At 44.0% G+C, this 26,148-nt stretch overlaps 1 protein-coding gene across 10 annotated transcripts in view; it reads right to left on the reverse strand.

Moving 5' to 3' along the window:
- Positions 1–26,148, reverse strand: part of ADAMTSL3 (ADAMTS like 3) — a 378,195-nt gene that overhangs the window by 37,614 nt on the left and 314,433 nt on the right. For 7 of the 10 annotated variants that reach the window (XR_008705347.1, XM_055555927.1, XM_055555926.1 and 4 more), the window contains 2 exons: positions 25,614–25,742; positions 7,396–7,578 (listed from right to left, as the gene is read on the reverse strand). Coding sequence is in view for 8 of the 10 variants with exons in the window: in XM_055555927.1 (XP_055411902.1) it covers positions 7,396–7,578; positions 25,614–25,742 (312 nt within the window). In the remaining 2 variants the exon portion in view is untranslated. Of the gene's footprint in view, positions 1–7,395; positions 7,579–24,839; positions 24,978–25,613; positions 25,743–26,148 lie in introns of those variants that run through there. The other 3 variants (XR_008705348.1, XM_055555932.1, XM_055555931.1) reach the window with 3 other exon arrangements.

Consider the following 26,148-nt stretch of genomic DNA (forward strand, 5'->3'; position numbering starts at 1 on the left):
CGAAGAACTGATTCACTGGAAAAGACCCTGATGCTGGGAATGATTGATGGTGGGAGGAGAAGAGGACAACTGAGGATGAGATGGTTTGATGGCATCACTGACTCGATGGACATGAGTTTGAGTAAACTCTGGGAGTTAGTGATGGACATGTAAGCCTGGCATGGTGCGGTCCATGGGGTCACAAAGAGTTGGACACAACTGAGCAATGAACTGAACTGCACTGCCCCTCCTCCCAGGCAACTACTTTATTTCTTTCAACATACATCAGTAGTATCTGTTCTTGGACTTCATACAATATGTACTCTTCTGTCTGGCTTCTTTTGCGTAACATAATGTTTTTAGATTCACCCATATTGTTGTATATATCAGTAACTCATTCTTTTTTTTTTTTGCTGAATACTACTCCATTGTATGAATATACCATAGTTTATCTATTCTCCTATTAATGGTCATTATGAAGTAAAGACTGCAAAGAACATGCTTGTATGTTTTTCTTTTTTTGTGAACATGTTTTCATTTTTCTTGGGTAAATACCTGTGAATGGAATTGTTGGGTCAAGGGTCGGTATGTGCTTAAGTTTATTAGAAACTGCCACATAGCTTTCCAAGGTGGTTGTCCCATTTTATCCATCTGTCTGCAGTGCATTGGGAATTTCTTTTGATGCCAAAAAGTTTACGTCATCAGTTGGTTTTCACTCTTCTGGTAGGTGTGATGCTGCATCTCATCGTGCTTTCAATTTTCATTTTCCTGATTCCATCTGTCAGTCGTTTTTTTGTGAACTTCAGGTCTTTTGCCATTGTTTTTCTCAGGGAGGGGAGAGTTCACTGTTAAACTGTAATAGTTCCTCACATATTCTGGACATAAGTTCTTAATCAGACACAGGACAGCCAATCTTTCTCCCAGTCTAAGGCTTATGTGTTCATATTCTTAATAGTGCCTTTGATTAGCACATTTTTGATGAGGTTCAATTTGATTTTTTTTCATTTTATGATGAATGATTTTTGACACAAATGAATGAAAAAAGTAGATCATTATTTCCTCCCATATAGAACTCCTCAGTGGCTTCTCATATTTTGGGAATAAAACTCCAGTCTTTACCTTGACCTTCAAAGGCTTGAACGATTTGGTCCTCAGAAGCTCTCCAGCTTCATCTCACACACCTTCTCCTTCTACCCCACCGAACCCTCACCACACGAATCTTCTTTCTGTTCCTTGACCACACACAGCCTGTGCTCACTTTAGAGTCCTCGCACTTACTGTTCCTGCTGCCAGAAATGCTCTTTCCTCAGCTCTTGGGATGGATGGCTCCACCCTATCCTTTAGGTCTGGACTCATGTATCACCTCCTCAGAAGGCTAAAGTAGTGATGTGCAATCACCACTGGGCTCACCACCCTATTTCCTTTTCTTCATAGCACTTTCCACAGAGAAATATCCTGTACACTTATTTGTTTACTGGTTTATTATCCATCTCTCTGACTGGAATGCCAAATCCTTGAGACTAGACACATTATATACTCAGCTGCTCAGCCAGTATTTGTTAAGGTGACCAATGAATTTCTTTGAAATGCTAGCCACTGAAGGCTTGGCATATCCCACAATGTACACGTGTGTGTGTGTGTATGTGGTGTGTGTGTGTGTGGTGCATGTGTGTGTGTGCAGGAGATGGTAGAACAATGTAGGTAGTTTCAATAAATCAAAGTTTTAAATATTCCAAAGATGTCACCTTTACCAGCAATTTCAGCCTCATGAGTATCCAATCTTCTAATTAACTGATTTGAAGGCATTCATTTGATTTTCATGTTCCATTCCACATGGAACTTCTCTCTGCCTTTGCACATCCTGATTTCTCTGCCTGGAACATTCTTCTTCCTCCTCCCAGAGCAACATCCTGACTTATGTGAAAACCTGGTTGGCTTCTCCAGAGAGCATTAGGGACCCCTCCTCAGAGCTACTGTGTCCTTTGGAGCTGACTCACTGGATAAGAGCCTGATGCTGGGAAAGATTGAAGGCAAAAGGCAAAGGAGGTGGCAGAGGATGAGGGATGAGATGGTTAGATAGCATCACCGACTCAATGGACATGAATTTGAGCAAACTCCAGGAGATAGTGAAGGACAGGGAAGTGTGGCATGCTGCAGTCCACAGGGTCGCAAAGTGTCAGACATGACTTAGCGGCTGAACAACAAACAACCATTACAGCGTTTGTCACTCTGCTTCAAATATCTGTTCACATGAGCATCTCCTTCTCTAGACTATGGGCTTCTCAAGGGCTAGGTCATCTACGTATTCCCAGCTCTGGCAAAAGCAAGCAAGCACTGGGCAAATATTTGTTGAACATGGCTATGTTTGTGTCTGAATGTTTGCATCTCTCTAAAATTTATGTATCACATCCTAACATCCAGGAGATGGGAGCATTGGGAAGTAATTAGGTCCCATAGGCGGAGCCCTCATGAATGATATTAGTGCCCTAATGAAAGAAGCCCCAGGGAGCCCCTTTATCCCTTTGGCCATAAGAGGACACAGCAAAAAGATGACCGTCTGTGAACCAGGAAGATGGCCCTCATCAGACATCGGATCTGGCCCTACCTTGATCTTGGATGTCCCTGCCTCCAGAACGGCAAGAAATAAATGCCTGTTGTTTATAAGCCACCCCCTCCATGCTGGTCTGTGCTGCGTTGTTATGGTAGTGCAAACAGACTAAGATGAATGTTGAATGAATGGACGAAGGTGCTTATAAGGATGGTAGCATTGTGTCTAAAAGAAGAGAAAACAGTATCATGTAAATACCCCTAATGATCTCATAAATAACATGAGCTGGCTTGTTGAATGGCAACTCAACATGATCTTCTCCTTCTATGCTCTCCCTGCATCCACATCCCTAGAATCTCTATTTGCAGAGTTACAGTCTACATGACATAACCTGAAAATGAAAGACACTAGCTAAAGATTTAAAAGATTGAAATGATGTAGCCTTTACTGTTCCTATAGAGTAGACAAAATAAAACATGAGGTCAGACAGAAACTTCTGTATGTCCTTCTGCAATTCACTCATTTTAAGCTACAAGGAGCTGAGATAAGCAGTACGGGTTCCCTGTGATTCAGGCATTTCTGATTTTCTTTTTTATCCTAAGTACCAATGATCTTTATTCTCAATAAAGAATCTGTTCAGTTCAGTTGCTCAGTCGTGTCTGACTCTTTGCGACCCCATGAATCGCAGCACACCAGGCCTCCCTGTCCATCATCAACTCCCGGAGTTCACTTAGACTCATGTCCATCGAGTCACTGATGGCATCCAGCCATCTCATCCTCTGTTGTCCCCTGCTCTTCCTGCCCCCAATCCCTCCCAGCATCAGAGTCTATTCCAATGAGTCAACTCTTCGCATGAGGTGGCCAAAGTACTGGAGTTTCAGCTTTAGCATCATTCCTTCCAAAGAACATCCAGGACCGATCTCCTTTAGAACGAATCTGTTGCTGTAGGTAATATGTCACTATTTTGAGAATAAAGGGTCCCATTATCTTCATGCTTTGCAAGTCCTCAGGCACAGAGTTAAACCTCATTCTCATAAACATTTTGATTTTCTTAACTCTGCCCCTATCTCTTGGCCTCTTAAAGAGTTTTGCAAGATATACTTCAATTAGGTTCTTGTGACTAAGCACTGATACATAACAAAGTTAATATGTGTGGGAAAACATACTTGTGAAAGAAGACCAATGAAAGAATTGATTCAACAATCCTTAGCAAATATTGCCTCTATAAACATTTACCAAGTTAGCAATCATTTTGCAACTCGAAAACCAATACCTGTGTTACCACAAATAAAGATGCATATTTGGGATATGAGCTCCCTGGGCTTCCTCAGGGGTGGATTTTTTTTTTTAAGCTTGCATATGGATGGGACAAGTTTAACAGGTTCTTAGCTACACTAACACATAGCATCTCTACATGTATTCAGGGTTTACAGCCTAACTAATAAGGTATGAAAAAATACATTCACTGGAATTCCAGAAAGGACTGGAGGAAGCAGCTGGGGCTGACAGGCTCCTCCCCTCCATACAGCTCTGGGAACAGGATAAGGGGTGATGCTTTATAGGGGACATCGCATGGTGACAGGTGCACGCTTTTAGGATGGTTGTGCAGCGTAAGTGTAAGAGCAGATGATGGTGGGGGAATGCTGTATATTGTGTGACGTCATTCTTGATTCCTCAGTCACGTGACTAGCGTCAAGCGCTGCCTGACTGCAGAGACGTGTGAAGAGAAGAGATGTGTGGGGCAGAACTGAGACACCATGCAGACCCCTGAGTGGAGGGGGGAAGAAAGGGGTAAGGCTGGGACTGACTTCTCAGGGACCTGAGGGAAGGCACTAGCATTAGACAGGCTAAGCCTACCCTATCTGTTGAAAATCTTCCATATTAAGATCCTAGAGGACCACAGAGGTCTTTGGACCTAGCATGATGCAGTCCATGGGGTCACATGAGTCAGACATGACTTAAGAGACTGAACAACAACAACAAGAGGCATACCAGGGTCTTTCTGGCCAGCATTGAGAGTCCAGGAGGGTGATATGAGGAACACTGAAAGAGACAACTATATATTTGGGCTCTAGCACACATTTTTATGAGTCTCAGGTTTCCTCATTTATATAACTGGATAAAAGATTACTGCCCCCAACACTGTGCTATTGTAAACATCAAAAGAGGTAATGAACACGAAAGTGCTTCACGCGTGACTATTTCAACTCCCCATCTATTTGTGTCTCTGTGCCTGCATGTGTGCTCGGCTGTGTCCAACTCTTTGCAACCTTATGGACGGTAGCCCGCCAGACTTCTCTGTCCACAGGATTCCCAGGCAACAACACTGGAGCGGGTTGCCATTTCCTCCTCCAGGGGATCTTTCCGATCCACGGATTGAAACTGGGTCTCCCGAATGCAGGTGGATTTTTTACTGCTGAACCATCAGGGAAACCCATTTATGTCTCTGGGTTCCTCTAACTGCCAACAAGAAAAGCCATGGAGAAAGCTCTTTCCATCATCCCCTTAGTTCAGCAGTGGATTCTATAATCTCATACCAGTTCTGCCATTGATCCACTATTTTCCATTTATGAAACACTTATTTAATACTTACACCTGTCTGAGGTGCTGGAGATACAAAGGGGGAGTAATGAATGATATCTCATGTTGGTCTAGCTGACTTCTGTGATTAACTCTCAATCGCTTCCAAACTCTGGGGGGAAAGAGGAGCATTATTTATTGAGTCTTCAAACCATCGCAACTTGAAGCTCATTCTGATGTCAAGAGTTTGCTGAGCTCCAGATATTATCCCTAAAGACAGCAGCAGAAGCATCCAAATGCCATCCTGTTCCAGGGGCTCACTGCAATGACCTTTCCCAAACTATAATACTGACTCCACTGATTAGTAATTATTGAGCACCTGCTGGGTGCCTCATACTATATTATATTCTTAGGGTACAAAAGAAACATTAGACATGGTCTCTAGCATGAAGGAACCCACAATTTAGTGGAGGAAACAACTGGAGACTAATGTGTGTCAGGACTCAGTCAGGGACCAAGCGGTGAGAAAGGAGAGGTCCAAAACAATCAGAGAAGGATTCACATAGGAGATGAGAATTCAGGTGGCTTAAAGGATGGTGAAAGAGCTAATTCTTAGGTAGGTCAATAAGAAGACCAGGACCCTCAAGAAGAGAAAGGGACAAACTTTTTTTCTACATTCCTTGTCTTAGTCATTTAAGACTTTTTAAGCTCTGAGTTGCTACAGCAACAATCTTTTTCCCCTAAGACTAACTTTCTTTAAGCCCAGAGCTAACATTACTTTGCCAACAAAGGTCCGTCTAGTCAAGGCTATGGTTTTTCCATGTATGGATGTGAGAGTCGGACTATAAAGAAATTGAGCGCCAAAGAATTGATGCTTTTGAACTGTGGTGTTGGAGAAGACTCTTAAGAGTCCCTTGGACTGCAAGGAGATCCAACCAGTCCATCCTAAAGGAGATCAGTCCTGGGTGTTTATTGGAAGGACTGATGTTGAAGCTGAAACTCCAATACTTTGGCCACCTGATGTGAAGAGCTGACTCATTGGAAAAGACCCTGATGCTGGGAATGATTGAAGGCAAGAGGAGAAGGGAACGACAGAGGATGAGATGGTTGGATGGCATCATCAACTCGATGGATATGGGTTGGGGTGGACTCCGGGAGTTGGTGATGGACAGGGAGGCCTGGCATGCTGCGGTTCATGGGGTTGCAAAGAGTCAGAGCGACTGAGTGACTAAACTGAACTAACGATTATATAACAACAATGTATCTTGCTTGAGGACATGTTTCTCCTTCTTAAGAAAAACCTTCTGACTATTCCTGTTATTTTAAGATATATGTTGTGGGAGTGGGTCTAGAAAGACCTTTAAAACCTTGAGATATTCTTTTAATCTATTGCTAGTAACCAATTGAAAAAGTATATAAAGCCACACCTGAACTGGTGAGTGGGGGCACTCTCCGCCCCCTTCTGATGTCTATGTCAGAAGCTTTCTCTGTCCCTTTTTCACTGTAATAAAACTTTGGCCATATTAAGTTCTGAGTGACTGAAACTGTGTCTTTGGTCCCGAAGCAAAATTCTCTCCTTGGGAGATCATGAATCCGGCACTCTTCACCGTAAGCTATCAATGGGAGGTACTGGGGCAACATGACTAAGGCAGTGATGGCCACTTCTTCCTGGGAGAGCAGTATGAATGGAAGCCAGATTTCCAGAGTAAGCTGCATGGTGTGTGTGTGTGGTGTTGGATCACAGTGCAGGAGAGTGTGTTGCCTAGAACAGAGTTTAGTGCTAGCTTAGAACAGAGGCTAGGGTTATAAATTAAGGAGATGTAGAGCCAGAATGTTCTTCCCAGGTGGTGCTACCGGTAAAGCACCTGCCTGCCAGTGCAGGGGATGAACGAGATGTGGGTTTGATCCCTGGGTTGGGAAGATCCCCCTGGAGGAGGACATGACAACCTATTTCAGTATGCTTGCCTGGAGAATCCTACAGTCAGAGGAGCCTGGTGGGCTACAGTCCACGGGGTCACAAAGAGTCAGACAGGACTGAAGCAACTTGGCACACAAGCACGCACATAGAGGCAGTGTATGAAGGATCTTGATTCTGGGCAGAAAGTTTATATCTCATTGTAGGTTCTTAGGCAGAGAAGCAGCAGCAAGGCAGTCACAGCCTTCTGAGAGAAGAACAGGTAAGACAGAGTATTAGATTTAGCGCCTGTCTGTAAGTGGACAGTGACAGCAATAGTTAAAACCATATAACGTCCACTTGTTTACTCCTTGACTCCAGAATCCACAAAACCGGGTCCTCCTTCGCACATATTATAGGAAGCACTTGAAGACAACAAGGACTTGGTGCTTACCCAGCAAGTGGAGGACGGATGTTGCCATTGCCTTTCCAAGAGCATTGGTGGCTGTGCAGACATAGGTTCCTTCATTTTCAAGGGAAAGGTTCTGCAACAACAGGGATCCATTGAAAAGCAAGGAAATATTGTCACTCAGAGATCCTCCTTTCTTCACCCAAGTTACATTAGGCTGAGGGACACCTTTGGAATAAAAACAGATATGACAAAGGCAAATTCCTTTAAGAACAGAGCCACAGAATCATATGACAAATACTATTTAGCATTCTGACCACAAGCCAGCAAATGGGTTTCATCACATGTAATAGGAAAAATGGCTCTTTCTATTTCTACCACTCCTCTATGGCAGGTGAGGGATGCTGCTGAAGCAAAGGGCTTTGGTCAGCTGAAGATGGGGGTAGTTTACATCTATGAGTCAAAGAATAGGAGCCAAAGAGGGTGGGCTTGCTCTGCATTGGAAAGGAAGAGTAGTCTGAAGTTGAGTAAAGGTAATACAAGACTGGTTGGAAAAGAGGAGCTGATGAAGCCAGATCAATGTGGAGGCAGAGAAACAGAAATTCCTAGCAGTGGGTTGTCGCAAAGAAGGCTTTCGGAAACAAAAATATCAAATATGGATCGTTAAGTGGCCCACTATGCACATGCAATGTGACATTCCTCCTTCAGGAAGAATACAAAACCTTTAGGAAATAGATTTTGCTCATCCCCACTTTTGTGAAAGAGGATAATATCAGGGAACACAAAGAAGGGTTGCGTTTTACATTTGGATCAGTGTGGGGTGAACAGACTGTACGTGACATCTCGGGACACAGAGAGGAAGATGAGGGATTGAAAGAATTTCTTCCCTCACATCTTGAGAAGTCTCGAAGTCTCAGCAGTTTGCTGGGCTGTGGGGTGTGAAGCTCAGAGGAATCGCATTAGGTACCTTTTTAAAAAATAAGTCCATTTGCATTTTTCTAAATTGGTGTCTTTTTATTTATTTATTTATTTTTTGGTCACACTGTGAGGCATGTGGGATCTTAGTTCTCTGACCAGGGATTGAGCCCAGGCCCCCTGCATTGGAAGCACAGAGTCCTAACCACTGGACCACCTGGGAAGTCCCTCATTTGATTCTTAAGAGCTGGAGTGACCTTGGATGATGTCTAAGATCCAGCAAGGTTATTGGTTTTGAGGATGTCTCATCTTCCTGCAGTGCTCTGCCTAGAGAGACTGGCAGACACCGCAAGGCTTTTTGACAAAAAAGAGATGTCACTGCTCTAATTATGAAATCTGCTATGCATCTCACAAAAGGCAAAACACATGCTTCATGAACCCTTAGATTCTCACAGTCTTTTTCCAACTCTGGGGAAGCAGCCATTGTTAGCTTTGTCTTACAGCTAAGGAAGCTGGTCAAGGCAAAACCAGCCCAGAACCTAAATTTCCAGAGAAGTGCTAATCACAGGTGTACTTATCTTTTGTTGTTGTTTCTTTTCAAATATAAACACAAGGAGAGGTTAAAATTCCCTAAGGACACCAGCTAGCACACCCTGGATCTGAAATTCACACCCATGCACTTTCCTCCAGAACTTACTTCTTAACCAGAGTGCAGGTAGGTCCTGTATATTTCTTGATAGATCATTAGGCATCTTATATTTTTTACTTCCATAGTAAGCAGGCTCTTTTAAAATATATTTTATAGTTGTCTATTGTTCACAATTAGGAAAGCAATAAACACTGGCATATTTATCTGGTATCTAATCATCTTACTAAAGTGTATTATTTTGAATACTTTCCAAGTAATTTTCTTCTTTTTTAATAGTAAACAATCATATCACCTCTATGTAATGACAATTTTATCATTTTTTCCTATATTTATATCTATGAAAGTGAAAGTGTTACTCGCTCAGTCATGTCTGATTCTTTGCAACCTCATAGACTGTAGCCTGCCACGCTCCTCTGTCCACAGAATTCTCTAGGCAAGAATACTGGAGTGGGTAGCCATTCCCTTCTCCAGGGGATCTTCTAGACCCAGGGATCGAACCCATGTCTCCTGCGTTGCAGGCAGATTCTTTACCATCTAAGCCACCAGGGAAGCCCTATGTATTTTTCTATTAACTATTGCATTGTATTAACTAAAGTCTCTAGAACAATGCTTAATAATAAGTTAGAGCAGGCACATTTCTCTCGCTTCCAACTCTAAAGGGAACATTACTGTTTTATCCTTAAGCAGGTGGTTTGCTTTTGTTTTCTGATAGTTGTCAAATCAAAGAAATTTCCTTGTAACTCTAACTCACATGGAAATTTCTAAAACTTGGAGTTAGTATTTGTGAAAAAGGGAAAGTGTTAGTCACTAAGTTGTGTCTGTCTGATTCTTTGCGACCCCATGGTCTGTAGCCCACCAGGCTCCTCTGTCTATGGAATTCTCCAGGCAAGAATACTAGAGTGGGTTGCCATTCCCTTCTCCAGGGGATCTTCCCAACCCAGGAATGGAACCCAGGTCTCCTGCATTGCAGGTGGATCCTTTACTGACTGAGCCACCAGAGAATTGGCTTTTAAAAAACTTAAAATATTTAAACCTATTTTCTTTTGAGTACAGCTTTGACTATATATCTTATACTTTGAAATGAAATAAATCATTACCATTATTTCATTCACTCAAAAATGTTTACAAAATCCTGCTCTGTGTGAGACTCTACGCTGGAACTAAGGACATGATGTGCACTAGGCTTCCTCATGAGACTTAATTTTAGAAGGGGGCTTTGTGGGGGAACAGATGATTGCAATAACATGACATAAGGGCTTCTGATAAACACTGGATGCCACTGGCACATAAAAACTGTATTTAATGCAGACTGGAGAGAGGGCTAAGATTTTAACATGCAGGAATAGCTAAGCTAATACATGAGGACAAGGGGGTGGGAATTGGGGGAAAATTGTTTTACATAGAGGGAACGGTGTACAAAAAGGCATAGACATGAAGGAAAATATAATGCATTGGGAGAATCATAAATTGAGTTTTTTTATGGCTGAAGTTTAAAGTACATGGAGTGGGAGTAAGGAGAGATGACTAAATAGGTAAGCAGGTGCCTATAAAATGAAAATTTATTAATATTATCCATAGTAAGGAGTTTGGTGGAATTTATCCTAAAGGAAATAGAAAATGGCTTAATTATTTGAAGCAGTGGTAAAATATCAGATTGGTGCTTTAGAAACATTGCCCTGGATGTGATGCAAATGGGGAAGAGTCAGGCAAGGGTCAGCAGGACCAGTTAGGTGGTCACGGAACCAACTGAGGTGAGACACAAAAGGGTGGGAGTAGGGGGACTAGAGAGAATAGATCAACTTGGTAAATGCTCAAGAAGAAAAACCAATAGGACTTGGTGACTGATTTGATACAGGGGAGTGAAGGAGAAAAAGGATTTAAGGAGGACATGCAGATAGCGGGTGGTACCATTAACTGAAACAGGGAAAACAAGAGGAAGAGCAGACCTGCATAGAGAATTTGATAAACTTTTTCTTTTAAAATAACTGAATTGTATTATTATTTTTTAATTGGGGTACACTGCTTTACAATGTTGTGTTAGTTTCTGCTGTATAGCAAAGTGAATCAGCTTCATGTATACCTACATCCCCTCCCTCCCAACCTGCACCCCCATCCCACCCCTCATCCCATTCCTCTAGGTCATCATGGAGCACTGAGCTGAGCTCCCTGTGTTATACAGCAATTTCCCACTAGCTGTCTATTTTACGCATGGTAGTGTATGTATGTCAATCCTAATCTCCCAGTTTATCCCACTTTTCCATTCTCCCTACCCCATGTTTATATGTCAGTCATAAAAAGGAATGAAATTGGGTCATGTGTAGTGGATGAATCTAGAGTCTGTCATACAGAGTAAAGTAAGTCAGAAAAAGAAAAATAAATATCAAATATCATATATTAACATATATATGTGGAATCTAGGAAAATGGTATAGATGAATCTATTTTGAAGGCAGGAATAGATAATATGATAAGTTGTTGTAAACATGTTGAGGCCTGAGGAGCAGGCATCTAATTTAACACACACTTGCAGGAGCCTGCTGGAACACTCCAGGGACAAGGCCCGGCGGGTGACACCGTCATACTCTCCCTTTGCCGTGCTCCGGAGCTCCAGAATCTCCCAGGAGAAAGCTTATACTCAAGTTGGCCCTGACTTTGTGGGTGCCATCTAGAGGACACCTCTGGATCACCTGACTCTGGAGGACAGGGGAACCTGTAATAAATGGAGTCACCTGGAAGAGAGCTTATACTTGTATCTGGCACCCTGATTTCTGTGACCGTGGTCAGGGGACACCTCCACATCACGTGGCTCTGGTGGCTAATGGGGCTTATATTTGTGGGTCCCACAGGATTCTGGAGAGTGGAGAAACAGTTCTTAAACTCCCCCAGGGCACAGCGAGAGGCCAGAGACCCAGGTGCCCCTTTTTCCTTGAAGGAAGCCTATTAGCTAAGCATCCTGACTATGTCTATGGGACAGGTTTCTGACAAAACCTGCATCTGGGGACTGACAGTGATCCCTTCCAAAGACTACTAAGGCTGGGAGCTGTCTTCAAGCTTACCCTCTGCCATGCTCTGTGGTGCTGGTGCTCCCTTGAAGCAAGCTTTACTGTGGGTGAAAGTATATGTCACTCAGTCATGTCCGACTCTTTGTGACCCCATGGACTGTAGCTCACCAGGTTCTTCTGTCCACGGAATTCTCCAGGCAAGAATACTGGAGTGGGTTGCCATTTTCTTCTCTAGGGGATCTTCCTGATCCAGGGATTGAACCTGGGTCTCCCATATTGCAGGCAGACTCTTTACCGACTGAGCCACCAGGGAAGACGTTACTGTTGGTACCCTGGTGTGTGTGTGTGTATATGTATGTATGTATGTATATATATATATATATATATATATATATATATATTATACTGGAGTACAGTTGATTAACAATGTTGTGTTAGTTTCCGGTGTACAGCAAAGTGATTCAGTTATACATATACATGTATCTATTCTTTTTCAAATTCTTTTCCCATTTAGGTTGTTACAGAATACTGAGCAGAGTTCCCTGTGCTGTACAGGAGGTCCTTGTTGGTTATCTATCTTAAACATAGCACTGTATATATGTTGATCCCCAACTCCCAGTCTATCCCCCTCCACCATACCCCTTTGGTAACCAAAGGTTCTCTTAGTCCGTGAGTCTGTTTTTGTCTTCATTTGTATCTTGTACCGTGGTTTTTGTAGCTGCCACCCAGGGGATGCACCTTGATCTGGTGGCTCTGGTGGCCAGGGGGCAGGGGAGCAGGGACAGGGGTGGGATGAAGCAGTGGGAGGATAGGGAGGTGTAGGGGGTGAGGGATTGCATTCCTGGGTCCCATGGGACTGTGCCAATCACAGAGATGGTTCTTGGTAGGCTACCACCTCCCGAGCACTGCCCAGGCAGTGCACTGAAACACACCCCCAGCCTTTCTGAGGACGTCTCTTTGCTTGTCCTGGAGCTTTGGTCCGAGGGCCGGCTTCAGGCCTGGCTCACATTTAGTGGCTGTGTAGCTGCTTTTAGGGAAGGTAGGCTGTCAGCTGTAGTGGCCTCTTGGCACTTGCCCTCCGCCTCACTCCATCTCACCAGCATCACTCAGAAAAGCAGCTGACATGCTCATTTGGAGCCCTAACTTCTGCAGCTGCCACTCAGGGGACACCTCCAAACCTTCTGACCCTGGTGGCCATCAGAGACCACATTTCCAGTCCCACAGGACTGTGTATGTCTGGGTATGTAGCGAAAACCTGATCCTGAGGGTCTCGCTTCCAGTCTGCCTGAATCTAGGTGATGAGAATCTCCCTGTAGGACACAGACAGGTCTTGGCACGTTCTTAGTTATGAAAAGGTGTTAAAGATACAGCAGGCTGAGGAGGGGAGGGGAGTTTGGGGGAGAAAAGACACACGTATATGCACGGCTAAGTCCCTTCACTGTTAATCCAAAACTATCACAACATTGTTAATTGGCTATACTCCAATACAAAATTAAAAGTGTTTTGTTTTTTGTTTTTTGTTTTTTTTTTAATACTGTAGGCTGTTTGACAAGCACAAATGTTAGACAGACAATTGGGAGCTGAGCTGAATGACAAATTCGTCTGCATGAGGCTGCTCCTTCAAAACTGGGACATGTGGTTGCTTCAGCTACTGTACAGAAGCCAACACAGAGACACGGAGTGGTTGAATGGATGAAAAATGAAGAGCCATCCACAAGCTGTCTACAAGAGACTCCCTTTAGATGTAAGAAGGGCAGTCCAAGAGGGAGGGGATATATGTGCATATTCGGCTGATTCATTTTGGTCTACAGCAGAAACTAACACAACATTGTAAAGCAACTACACTCTAAGAAAAAAAAAAGAAATTGTTCTTCTCTGAGTATATAACTCTGGCTGTCTTCTAAAGAGGGTGATGCTTTTCCTTTACAACACCTTGGAAGGTTTAGCTGCATGCGTGTGTAGGCAGGGGCTGTGTAAGAGGGAGAGAACTTCAAGTTCCCACGGCAATCCCAGGAGGTTAGGGGTGAGGACAGGAAGGCTGTGGGTGAGCAAGAACAGGGAGGAGTGGGGCTGAGAGGTAACTTGCCTTTGCCATGACCCCTGAATCTTTGGCTTTTCTTGAAATATTTGCCAAATGCTTGGTATTCATGGATGTCTTACTATGAACAGAAACTTGTCAAGGAAGTGAGTTGTGCATTCTTGGCTGACGGAGGGCAAAAGAGAGACCACAACAGGTCTGTGTCAGAGTGAGTGAGAAGCAGAGGGTTCAGGGCAGTGCAAGCTCCCCAAGAATGATCGGAAGTCAGTTCCAGAAGGCTTTGGAATCTCCAAACCTTGCAAATTATAGGGATCATAGATAATTCCATTTTATTTGTTGTTAATTGAAGGATAATCACTTTACAACATTATCTTGGTTTCTGCCATACATCAACATGAATCAGCCATACGTATACCTATGTCTCCTCCCTTTTGAACCTCCATCCCGCCCCTCTAGGTTGTCACAGAGCCCTGGTTTGAGTTCCCTGAGTCACACAGCAAATTCCCACTGGCTCTCTGTTTTACAAATGGTACTGTATATGTTTCCATGCTACTCTCTCCATTAACCCTCTGCTTCCTCTCTCCCCGTGTCTACACGTAGAGATAATTCCACTTTAAACCTAAAACTCAGCATGGCAAGGGGTATAGGACACTGAGTTTACACAGATTGTGATGTTCTACAGATAAGGGATTTCAGAAAATAAAGCCAGAGTTGGCAAGTTTGTAGATGTCGAAGGGGAGACAAAGGTTTCTAGCACTGAGGGAAGGAGCATCTCAATACCTAGAGCATCACCACCACACATGGGGATGTTTTCCAGGAACTGCAGAGGCTGGGAGAAACTCGGGCAGAATTCTTTATGGTTTTTCAAACCTACAAATGTTTGCTCTGTTGAAAAAGCTATAAAATATCAGAAATAGTTTAAACTTATTTATCTAACCTCAAAGACAGGCTATTTCCCTCAAGACTTACAGCTCTGAAATATTCAATGTTTTCTTTCCACAATGCTGAAATCATTTTTGGAAGGCAAATGTTATGGGAGAAAAAAGTTCAGATCTGGAGGGGCTATGAAACACGTGTTGTAAAACGTCTGCACCTCTGGGGTGCCTTTAAAATAGTCACTGTTTAAAAACACATTTCCTTCATCCTTGAAAGGCCCATGAAATATTCTACACTATAAAATCCTTTGGCCTCTTCAGACTGCTCTAAAATGCTAGATTTTTCTGTCAATGGATCACATACATTATACTTGTATGTTTTGTTCACTGGTTTGTTTCCTCCAGCTACTCAACACTCAGAAAATATTCTGTATTTTTTTTACCACATATGAAAATTGAAAGTTTAGGCTACCATTACTCACCTCCAGGGGATGTCTAGAAATCATGCTGCTGGTTTATAAGATTAGAGGTGAATCGAATACAGTGTAGGCAAGGCACAAAGGGAGTCATTACTAATAAAGAAGACAAATAAACAAGAGTCCACAGTTTCACTGTCAAAGAGAATATCTCAAAGCTACTAGCACAAAGGGTAGACACCCTTCTTCACTGCAGGGTCTCCACAGTGTAGGACATTCTGCAAAGCATTTTCTTCTTCTGAGTTAGTTGTAGACCCTTTTGTTCTTTTGGCAGTAAATACAGTAAAACTATGGTTTTTGGTTATAAAGGACCATCCATCGATGATGCCATATCCAGAGTGTGTGTGTGCACTCCATCATGTCCGACTCTTTGTGACCCCATAGGCTGCAGCCCACCAGGCTCCTCTGTCCATGGGATTCTCCAGGCAGGAATACTGGAGTGGGTTGCCATACCCTCCTCCAGGGGATCTTTCTGACCCAGGGATCAAACCTGTGTCTCCTGTGTCTCCTGCATTGGCAGGTGGATTCTTTACCACTGAGCCACCTGGGAAGCCATATCCAGAACTTCCTCCACATACAAGGCTATGGCTTTTACTATTCAAAGAATTATCTCAAATAGAGGAAGTACTTCCTCTTTGCTAGTGAAATGATGTCAACAGACTGGTGTAATCAGGTTCCCAAGTAATTTGATCTGAGGACCTTAGAGACAACCTGGGTCATCAGATCAACCTCCAGTTTCATCATCAAGAGTCCTTCCTCAAAGGTTTCTTTTTTAAATTGTGTTTATTTTTTCACCCCAGTTTGATGCTTTTTTTCTTTTTTAAAAAAATTTTTGGAAGATAATTGCTTTACAACATTGTGCTGCTTTCTGTCATATCCTCAAAGGTTTTGAAAAGGTGATTCTTGGGACTTCCCTGGTGGTCCAGTGGTTAAGAATCCACCTTGCAATGCAGGGGACTTGGGTTTGGTCCATGGATGGGGAACTAAGATCCCACAAGCCTCGAGGCAACAAAGTCTGAGCACCACAACTACTGAGCCCACTTGCTCTGAAGCCCGGGTGCCACAACCAGACAATCCAGGCGCCGCAAGGAAAGATCCCGGGTGCTGCAACTGAAAGCCAATGCAGCCAAATAAGTAAACATTACATATGAGCTTTTTCTGCCACAGAGGAAGGGTGCCAGCAAGCCCTCTTCCTAGTGTGCTCATCCTTGACCTCTCAACAGCCCTGAATGCCCACTCTGCATGGGACCAAGCAGTTCTCTTTAGTTCCGACAGTCCCATCTTGTGAGTACTATGTCATATCTCATAGTTCATGACAGACATATCCCAGTTCACTGCTGGACAGTGTCTGCCAGGGTCCCATTTATAGTCTGGAAAGGGCCTGTGAGAGTTATACTATTATCTCAAAACCAAAAACCCTCCAGTGTTCCCTGAAGAATAAGAGTCAAAGTCAAAGCTGGTGCAAATCAAGCATAGTGGTAACACACTGGAGTTAACCAGTGGTGAAAACCACTGACCCTGACACAGGGAATCCCTCAACAGCTCAAACAGGGACAATCTTGGGACATTGGAGGTCCTTTCTGGTATACTCCAATTTTGGTAATCCATCAGTATAACACTGGGACGTAAATGAACAAGTAGCTTTGATATGTCCCTTAAAAGGGACATAAACAAAAAGCTTTGATTATGTCCCTACATTAATTGTACGGCTTGTTTGGCAGTCATGCTCCATGACCTACAAGTTGATCTTCCTCCTGCCCCCACCAAATCCCACAGAACCTCATGTGGGTGGTGTCAATGGAGCTCCCGGGGTGAAACCTCAAGGCTCGGTTGACTCCCCAAGGTTCCCTTTCCTCCTCCCTCAAGGCATCAACTTTTCTCTTGTATCTCTGAGCTGCTCCACTTCCTCTGTGAAGTGGTTCCCTTCTCCTTAGGAGTGATGGGGAGTAAGATTCAGTTTCCCCAGCTCCATAGCTTTGACTCTTCTTGGAGGAGAAAAGACAAAAGCCCTTCAACATGCAGGTACTGCTGCTCACAGCAGCTCCGTCTCCAGCCTGGAGAACCTCACTGTTCTTGTGTAACTGTGTGTAATGCTAAGATTTTCTGTGTGTCTTCCCTCCCTCTTATCACTTGGAAAATTTCTACTAATTCTTAAAGCTCTGTCTTAAGGCTGCTCTTCATGACCCTCTCTGACCCTGAAGCTGAGTTCTCCTTGGCGGAACTGTGAACGTGTTGACATGCCTGATTCCACCTCCAGAACAAGCCCAGAGCATGGATCCCACCCTGCCCTTTAACCCCAGCCTCCAGTTCACTCCTTGTTCCCCACTGTTCCCTGGGGGAGAGGCTCTCATTTTGAGAACATTTGAGGTAAGTTCCAGAAGACTCTTTGGCCCCACTTACTGGCTAAAGCACTGGTTCTTAACCTTGGCTGCATATCAGAATCGTCTTGGGAGCCTTAAAAAACCCCATTCTCAGGCCATATGGCAGAGAAATTGAATCAAACTCTCTCAGAGCAGAGGGGGATGGGGTGGGAGGTGACGTCCAGGCCTGAACTGACACTGTATGTGTCAGTTGCTCAGTCACATCTGACTTTTTTTGTGACCCCACGGACTGTAGCCCATCAGGCTCCTCTGTCCATGGGATTCTCCAGGAAAGAATACTGGAGTGGGTAGCCATTGCCTCCTCCAGGGGATCTTCCAGACCCAGGGATCAAACCCAGGTCCCCTGCATTGCACGAAGATTTTTTATTGTCTGAACCATCAGGGAAGCCTCAAACTGGCATTATTCATGATAATAAAATGACTTTTGTATATTACTTGCCAGTCATGAAAATAAGCACATGGGTGTTGAATTATCAAATACAGAACTAGGGGAAATAAAAGAATTAAAAATAAGAAAAATTAAAGGGGCTCCTAAATTGAGATCCAACCAGTCCATTCTGAAGGAGATCAGCCCTGGGATTTCTCTGGAAGGAATGATGCTAAAGCTGAAACTCCAGTACTTTGGCCACCTCATGTGAAGAGCTGACTCATTGGAAAAGAGTCTGATGCTGGGAGGAACTGGGGGCAGGAGGAGAAGGGGACGACAGAGGATGAGATGGCTGGATGGCATCACCAACTCGATGGACGTGAGTCTGAGTGAACTCCGGGAGTTGGTGATGGACAGGGAGGCCTGGTGTGCTGTGATTCATGGGGTCGCAAAGAGTTGGACATGACTGAGTGACTGAACTGAACTGAAGAAAGTCCAATTCACAAAACTGAAAAAATGTGGCAGTCTTTTAGTTAGACTGTTATGTTGGGGGAGAAAGTTGGTTTATCCACTGGTCTGCTGATGGTACATAGAAGAGAGGTAGGTAGTTATTTGCAGGGAAGAGAATAAACAGGTACAATGTGAAATGACAAGCTCAAAGGCCTGTGGGTCGGCTGTTTTCACCATGTAAAGGGCTGAAGGTTACCATGGGGCTGGATGTCTGAAGTTTTCAGGACAGACACATATTGGTGGGACTGAGGACAAGAGCAGGTGTAGATATCTGGGGATGAAAGCAGCATTGCTGATGACAGGACTGGTCCACAAGAGCTGCAGTCTGAATGCTTTAAGAGATGGCTGCTGCTGCTGCTGCTAAGTCGCTTCAGTCGTGTCTGACTCTGTGTGACCCCATAGACAGCAGCCCACCGGGCTCCCCCGTCCCTGGGATTCTCCCCGCAAGAATACTGGAGTGGGTTGCCATTTCCTTCTCCAATGCATGAAAGTGAAAAGTGAAAATGAAGTCGCTCAGTCGTGTCTGACTCTTCGCAACCCCATGGACTGCAGCCTACCAGGCTCCTCCGTCCATGGGATTTTAAGAGATGGCAGGACTCTGCAGATACAGAAGCCCAAGCACACAGCTCTTTTGCAGTAAGGATGAAATTTGCCAGGTGCTTGAACAGCCCTTTCTGTTTTTCATTCTGCACATCTAGCTCTTAATACCGTATTCCAGCATTTCTTTTTTTTAATTTATTTGGCTGCACTGGGTCTCTGCTGTAGCACACGGGATCTTTAGTCACATGGGAACTCTTAGTTGTGGCCTGTGAGATCTGGTTCCCTGACCAGTGCTTGAACCTGGCCTCCCTGCATTGGGAGCACAGGGTCTTAGCCACTGGACCACCAAGCAGTCCTCCAGCATTTCTTTCTACTTCTTGATCATATAGAGACTCATGTTTCCTCCAAATGGGGAACTGAGATAGATCAAAGATGAGAAGAAAATCATGTTTCAAGGAGCATTCAGGATAGAGCTTTAGCAGATCGTCAAAGAATAGATAATTGGTTTAAAGTGAGCTTTTTCATCCAATAGACCAATAACCCAAGTGTATCAGCCTTAGGTGAGGCAGTGGGGAGTCATTACCAGACTGGCTTGCCATGTTCCTTTCCTCCTACTGCAGACAAGGGGGGACCTCCGTCCTCCTGGGGACGGGGTGGGGCAGACCTGGTCAGACCTCTGGCCTGGTGCTGGCTGGCACCCTGAAGGCCAGCCTCTTGGTGGACTCTGCCTGGAACCTAGCCCTCCCACACCAGACGGTCTTCCAGTGAGGTTGGACTCTGGTTTTGCCCATGCCTGAGGCACTGACACCTTGTCCCCAAGCTGCAGCGCCTCCTCAGGCCCGCGTCAGACCTCAGCCTTGACACTCTCCTCTCTGGTTAGACCACCTGGATCTCCATTCTGCTGCCTCAAGCCCAGAGCCTTGTCTTCCCTCCAGTTCCTCAAGAGTCACACAGACTTGGGACTAAATCTCAGCTCACGCATCTGAGCATGTTTACTCATTAGCAATACAAAGATAGCCATGATATCCATCTCACACCCTGTTCAAGCTGACACATGTTAGGGACTCAAGTTAGGGTTAGGTTAAGGGCTATGTATTCTGAAAGTTATATGCAAAATGTTGTGGGTAAGTGTATTTTTCTGGAAAGAGAGTCTTTTGTGTGTTTGTTGCGGGGTGGGGAGCAGGGGGGCAGCCAAGGGATTTGTGACCTAAAGATGTTAAATCACCGCCATTGAGTTCCACACCATACAGTATAAACCAACACTTGATGGGGGAAAATAATTGTCAGAGAGATGAGGCTGTGCTCAGGAATTCAAGCATATCATCTTGCTGCACAGCAAAAACTGTTCTCAAAATCCTCCCCTGGCATTATTAAAGCCAGTAAAGAAAGCTAATAATTCAGTTACATATCAACAAAACTCTAGGTATATTTCACAGCATTCTAACTCTAAAAAAAACCCCAATTAAGAGAGTACCTTTAAAACTATATAATCTATTTCTTCTGAAATGGATCTCCATCTCTTATATATGAAAGGCTTTCCTTCTCTCTGCTCAACTCATGGAGTACCCCGCCCCGATGCTACCTGGTTAGAACGCTGCCTCTACCATCTGCTGTACACATGCTGTGTGCACTCAATTTTGTACCTTCTACCCACTTATCATTTGAAAAGATCCTGATGCTGGGAAAGGTTGAGGGAAGGAGGAGAAGGGGATGACAGAGGATGAGATGGTTGGATGGCATCATCGACTCAATGGACAAGGGTCTGGGTGGACTCCAGGAGTTGGTGATGGACAGGGAGGCCTGGCGGGCTGCGGTTCATGGGGTCACAAAGGGTCGGACACGACTGAGCGGCTGAACTGAACTGAACCCACTTATCTCCCACAACCCCTCCTATCAGTAGGGAGCTGAAAAACAACAAGGATGTAGGGCTTAAATCTATACCACGCTAAAGTTTATATTTTTCAGAAGGCAGTTTGCCATATTTTGCTAGTTTTTCTTTAAACAACAAAGCATTACAGCTAAAGTTCTGTTCCCAAACTTTTTTCCTTCTTTTCTCTTCTAGCAGTACCAACAATCCTAACATTGGTACATACATGTCCTTTCCATGAAAGTTTGTATATTTTTGCCATATTCTCATATGCTCACAAATAAAACATATGATTGTGCCATGGGTTTTAAAACTTAACATGCTATTATATTGTATTATGATTATGATTTTAATAAGATATAATTGAAACACTATAAAATTCACCCTCTCAAAGTCTACAATTCAGTGTTTTCTTAGTATATTCATAAAGTTGTGAAACCACCAGTCCTACATCATTTCAGAACATTTTCACCACCCCCAAAGAGACACCCGTGCCTATTAGTCATTACTCTCCACACTCCTGCATTTTCCTCTCCTTTTGGCCACTGGCAGCCTCCAATCTGTCTCTATGGACTTGCCCACTCTAGACACTTCATGGAAATGTAATCATATAATACGTGATCTTTCATGTCTGGCTTCTTTCACTTAACCCTGATTTTTAAAGATTCATCCATGTCTTACCACGTGTCAATATTTCATTCCTTTTTATGACCAAATAAAATCTCATTGTATGGATATATTACATTTTGTTTACCTATTCATTAGTTGATGGATACTTAAGTTGCTTTGACTGTTTGACTATTAAAAAGAAAGTTGCTATGAGCATTTGGGTATGAGTTTTTGTGTGAACATGTGTTTTCATTTGTCTTGGGTAGATACTTAGGAGTGGAAGTGTTGGGTCATATGCTTAACTTTTGTGGAAACTGCCAAACTGTTTTCCAAAGCATCTTCCTAGCTTAACCCCATTCCAAATCTGTGGACCAATAGAGTTTCTTAGAGACTGAAGAGGAGCCCAACACACAAGAATAGTTTAGAGCAGAGGCTCAGATCAGCCGCACTGCTAATGAGTTTAAGGGATAAGAATAACAAGGAATCCAACACAGACATCACAGAAAATTACAGGATAAATGATGTTCTTACTAAGCATTAACAGACGAAAAAATATGTAGCTATTGATATTTACTGGGCATTGTCCTCAGATGAGCTTCCCTTTCTTACCAGAAGGTGGCAGAGAGGGTGTAGTTTAAACTCCCACTTCCCTCATTTTTACAGGAAACTTTTTCTTTTTTTAAAGAATAAAACAATCACAATCTCCCAATTCATCCCACCTCCCCTTCCCCACTTTGTGTCCATACATTTGTTCTCTATGTCTGTGCCTCTATTTCTGTTTTGCAAATAAGATAATCTATACCATTTTTTCTAGATTCCACTTATATGCAATAATATATAACACTTGTTTTTCTCTTTCTGACTTATTTCACTCTATATGACATAGCTAACTAATGAAAACCTACTATATAGCTCAGGGAATCCCACTTAGTGCTCTGTGGTGACCTAAATGGGAAGGAAATTCAAAAAAAGAGGGGAAAATATACATATGTATACTGATTCACTTTGCTGTCAGTAGAAACTAACATAACATTGTAAAGCAACTACCCCCAATAAAAAATCAATTTAAAAAATAAAAATAAGACAAATAACACTTGCAACTTACAGCTTTTAACCTTAGAAATACAGATTCTCAGGTCCTATTATTTACTATCATTTATTAGAAAATCATGCAAGTGTGACTAGGGAGAATCACTATTGATATCTATACCACATGGGTTAAATAAAACATAAGCTATAAGAAAGAACCAATAAGTCTGTCTAAAAGTTATGAATAGATGCTGCTACTGCTAAGTCACTTCAGTCATGTCCGACTCTGTGTGACCCCATAGACGGCAGCCCACCAGGCTCCCCCGTCCCTGGGATTCTCCAGGCAATAACACTGGAGTGGGTTGCCATTTCCTTCTCCAATTCATGAAAATGAAAAGTGAAAGTGAAGTCGCTCAGTTGTGTCCGACCCTCAGCGACCCCATGGACTGCAGCCTTCCAGGCTCCTCCATCCATGGGATTCTCCAGGCAAGAGTACTGGAGTGGGGTGCCATTGCCTTCTCCTTATGAATAGATAAACTGACTCTAATTAGTATAAACATTTTAAGGGCAACTGAAAAATAAAAATGTATACATACCACAGATTGACAGGAATAATCACAATTTGCAACATGAAAGAAAATGTAATTTCAGAAAGCAGTATTCAAGTTTGTCAATGTTATGATCCCTCATCTATCAAATCAGAGACTGAATTAGATAATAGCCAAGGTCCCTTTTTCCACCAATACAGTCTATTTCCCATTTTAGAGAGGCGAGTAGGACAGACACGTGACTCACCTGTCGTCATACACTAGGGTCACCATCTATATCTAAAAATATGAATCTCCATGAACAACTACGTTAGTTATGGCTTCTGTCCATAAGAAAACACAGTAAGTTCACTTCAGGCTTATTTAAAATGGCACACAACTCAAAATGAGGTGTTTATTTTGAAAAGGAAAGGACTCCTGATGAGTTCCTGGGGTCTAGTCTGTAGGGGTGGCTGCCAGGTAAAGAGAGACCAAATGGGCCCATTCCTAGGAAGAGCTGAAAGTGGGGCGGGGGCGGGGGAGGGGGAGGTGAGAGGGGGGAGGCAGAAGAGGCCTGAGGGAGTGTGAACTGTACAGGGTCCAAGAGGCTGCAGAAGTCTGGAGTGGTCAGAGTCGGCCCACACACTGCTGGGCCTGGCCTGAGAGTAAACCATGACAAGTTTAATGGTGTTAGCTGCAGGCTTCCCTCCTGAAGAGTTTCCGCTGAATCCAGTCCCTGACCTGTGACTGCAAATAACACATCCCACTCCTTCCAAAGGTTCATCCCCCACCAACCCCTGCCCCCTCCCCACCCCCAAGCCTAATTGTGAACTATTATGGGGAAATAAGAAGTTTAGAAATAATGTTAAAAGTTGAGGTTTCTCTTAATAGAAGTCAGATTTATTTTGCAGAATCCTCTGCAGGTGTAGGGCCATAGAAATTCTAGACATTTGTGGCTTGGCAAACTGCACAGTTCCATTCTGCTTTTCTCCTTGCTGCAGCCAGAGAATGCTGGCCCTTCTATAATGGTGGGTGTGTTTTGCCAGAAAACTCACATATTTGTGGGTGGAGTCAGTTTGGAAGCTGGAGGGATTTTTCAAAAGTCCGGGTAGGGACTTCAAACACTGCAGGGACTTACAAAGGGTGAAAATTAATACCTTGGGGGTGAGCAAATTTCCACTGTTGGTGAAGCCGGAGGTGCAGTTCCAGAAACATGACAGGTAAGTGACCATCACAGGGAGGCAGAGCCTCAGAGCTGCAAGGCTGTGCTCTAGAATCCTGCCATCACATGCACCTTTTCTGTGGTACCCAGACCAGCAGTAAGGGCTCCTCAGGTTACCCTGGGCTCTCTGGCCTTGGCGAGATTCATCTTAAGTGGCTGCAACTACAGGTATCCTAAAAGAATGTGGAAACCAGGCAAATATAGTTCTCTACAGAGAATTTCAGAGAAGGCGATGGCACCCCACTCCAGTACTCTTGCCTGGAAAATCCCGTGGGCGGAGGAGCCTGGTAGCCTGCAGTCCATGGGGTCGGTAGGAGTCCGACACGACTGAACAACTTTACTTTCACTTTTCACTTTCATGCACTGGAGAAGGAAATGGCAACCCACTCCAGTGTTCTTGCCTGGAGAATCCCAGGGACAGGGGAGCCTGGTGGGCTGCCATCTATGGGGTTGCACGGAGTCGGACACGACTGAAGCGACTTAGCACAGAGAATTTAATCAATGCACAGTCGATAATAGGCATATGCAAGGTCACCTTAAAACAGCAGATCTTCATTTTGAGGAGTTTATGATATTGATCTCAGTTTGGGGATGCACAGGCTCAGGTTAAGTCTTAAGAATCTGTGGTTTAAAGAGATAGAATGGCCCTAGATTAAGATGAAATCGGATGAAAATGTAGTTTCTCTTAAAGACAAGATGAATCAGTTAGAACGAAGGTTTATCGGCTGTTGCAAACAGAGCAGAAAGAGCCACCGAGGCATAGAATGGTGACGCTCAGCCACGGACAGTCCAGGAGAGACAGACTAGGCCAGAGGACCCCGACAGTCCCCCTTGCTGACTTGGCCTTCTCCAGCACAGCCTTGGTCAAGCTGGAGGACACAGCTAATGATTTCCCACACAGCTCCTCGCTCTGACTCTGTACTCTCTAGGCAATCACCTGCTAGAAGTTGGCCTTTTGTGCAGACGTGCCACAGGGACGGAGAGCTGTGGTCTGGCCGGTATGAACATGCCGGCTACAGGGAACTCGTGTTCATATCCTCCTAGCCCTCACTGAGAATGAGTAAACTGTACTCTATCTTACACACGAGCCTTATGAGCTGGTGTACGTTCGCTCTTGTGAGACAGATCTTCTGTCAGGGTACTGAAAAATCAGATTTTTAAGCCCACAGGACTGTCTGAGCTACCAAAATGCTAGCTGGTGCCTCCTGGCCACCCTGGGCTGGCCTGTGCCCTTCCACTATAAATGGCCACACTCACCTTTTACAGGACACTGTATGGTCACATTTGCTTGCAGGGGTGCCTCCATGAAACCGCCAATCACGATGGAGAGATGGCCACGCTCTGGTCTGGTGATGTTTCTTCCAACAGACAAGATGACAGGGGCCTCTTAATTCAAAGGGAGCAGGAAACTCTGTTAGATTCAGGCTTTTGCTCTGAGTGACTGCACTGCATTTGGTAAGCTCTGCCAAGCTCCTGGAGAGCAGGTGCCGACTCCTGGCTCGGTCCGCATCCCCCGTGGTGCCCCACGGGGACTTGCACACTCGCAGGCTGGAGGTGCTCAATGGACGGATGCACAGCTGAGATATCTACAAAGAGATATCTACAAAGAGGCACTGCAACCACCATGTACAGACTGTGAGGATATTTTGGCTTTATAACCAAAACTGGGGATAAATTAAAGGAAAAATTAGGTGATAAATTAGAGGATAAAATCCTCTTTGATAATTTGAAAAAGAAGGAAGTCAGAAACTCATTCGGAGAAAGGCATGGCAGGGCAGGAGTGACATCTCTA

Source organism: Bubalus kerabau, chromosome 19 (genome assembly GCF_029407905.1).
Source record: "Bubalus kerabau isolate K-KA32 ecotype Philippines breed swamp buffalo chromosome 19, PCC_UOA_SB_1v2, whole genome shotgun sequence".
In the NCBI taxonomy this organism is placed as follows: domain Eukaryota; kingdom Metazoa; phylum Chordata; class Mammalia; order Artiodactyla; family Bovidae; genus Bubalus; species Bubalus kerabau.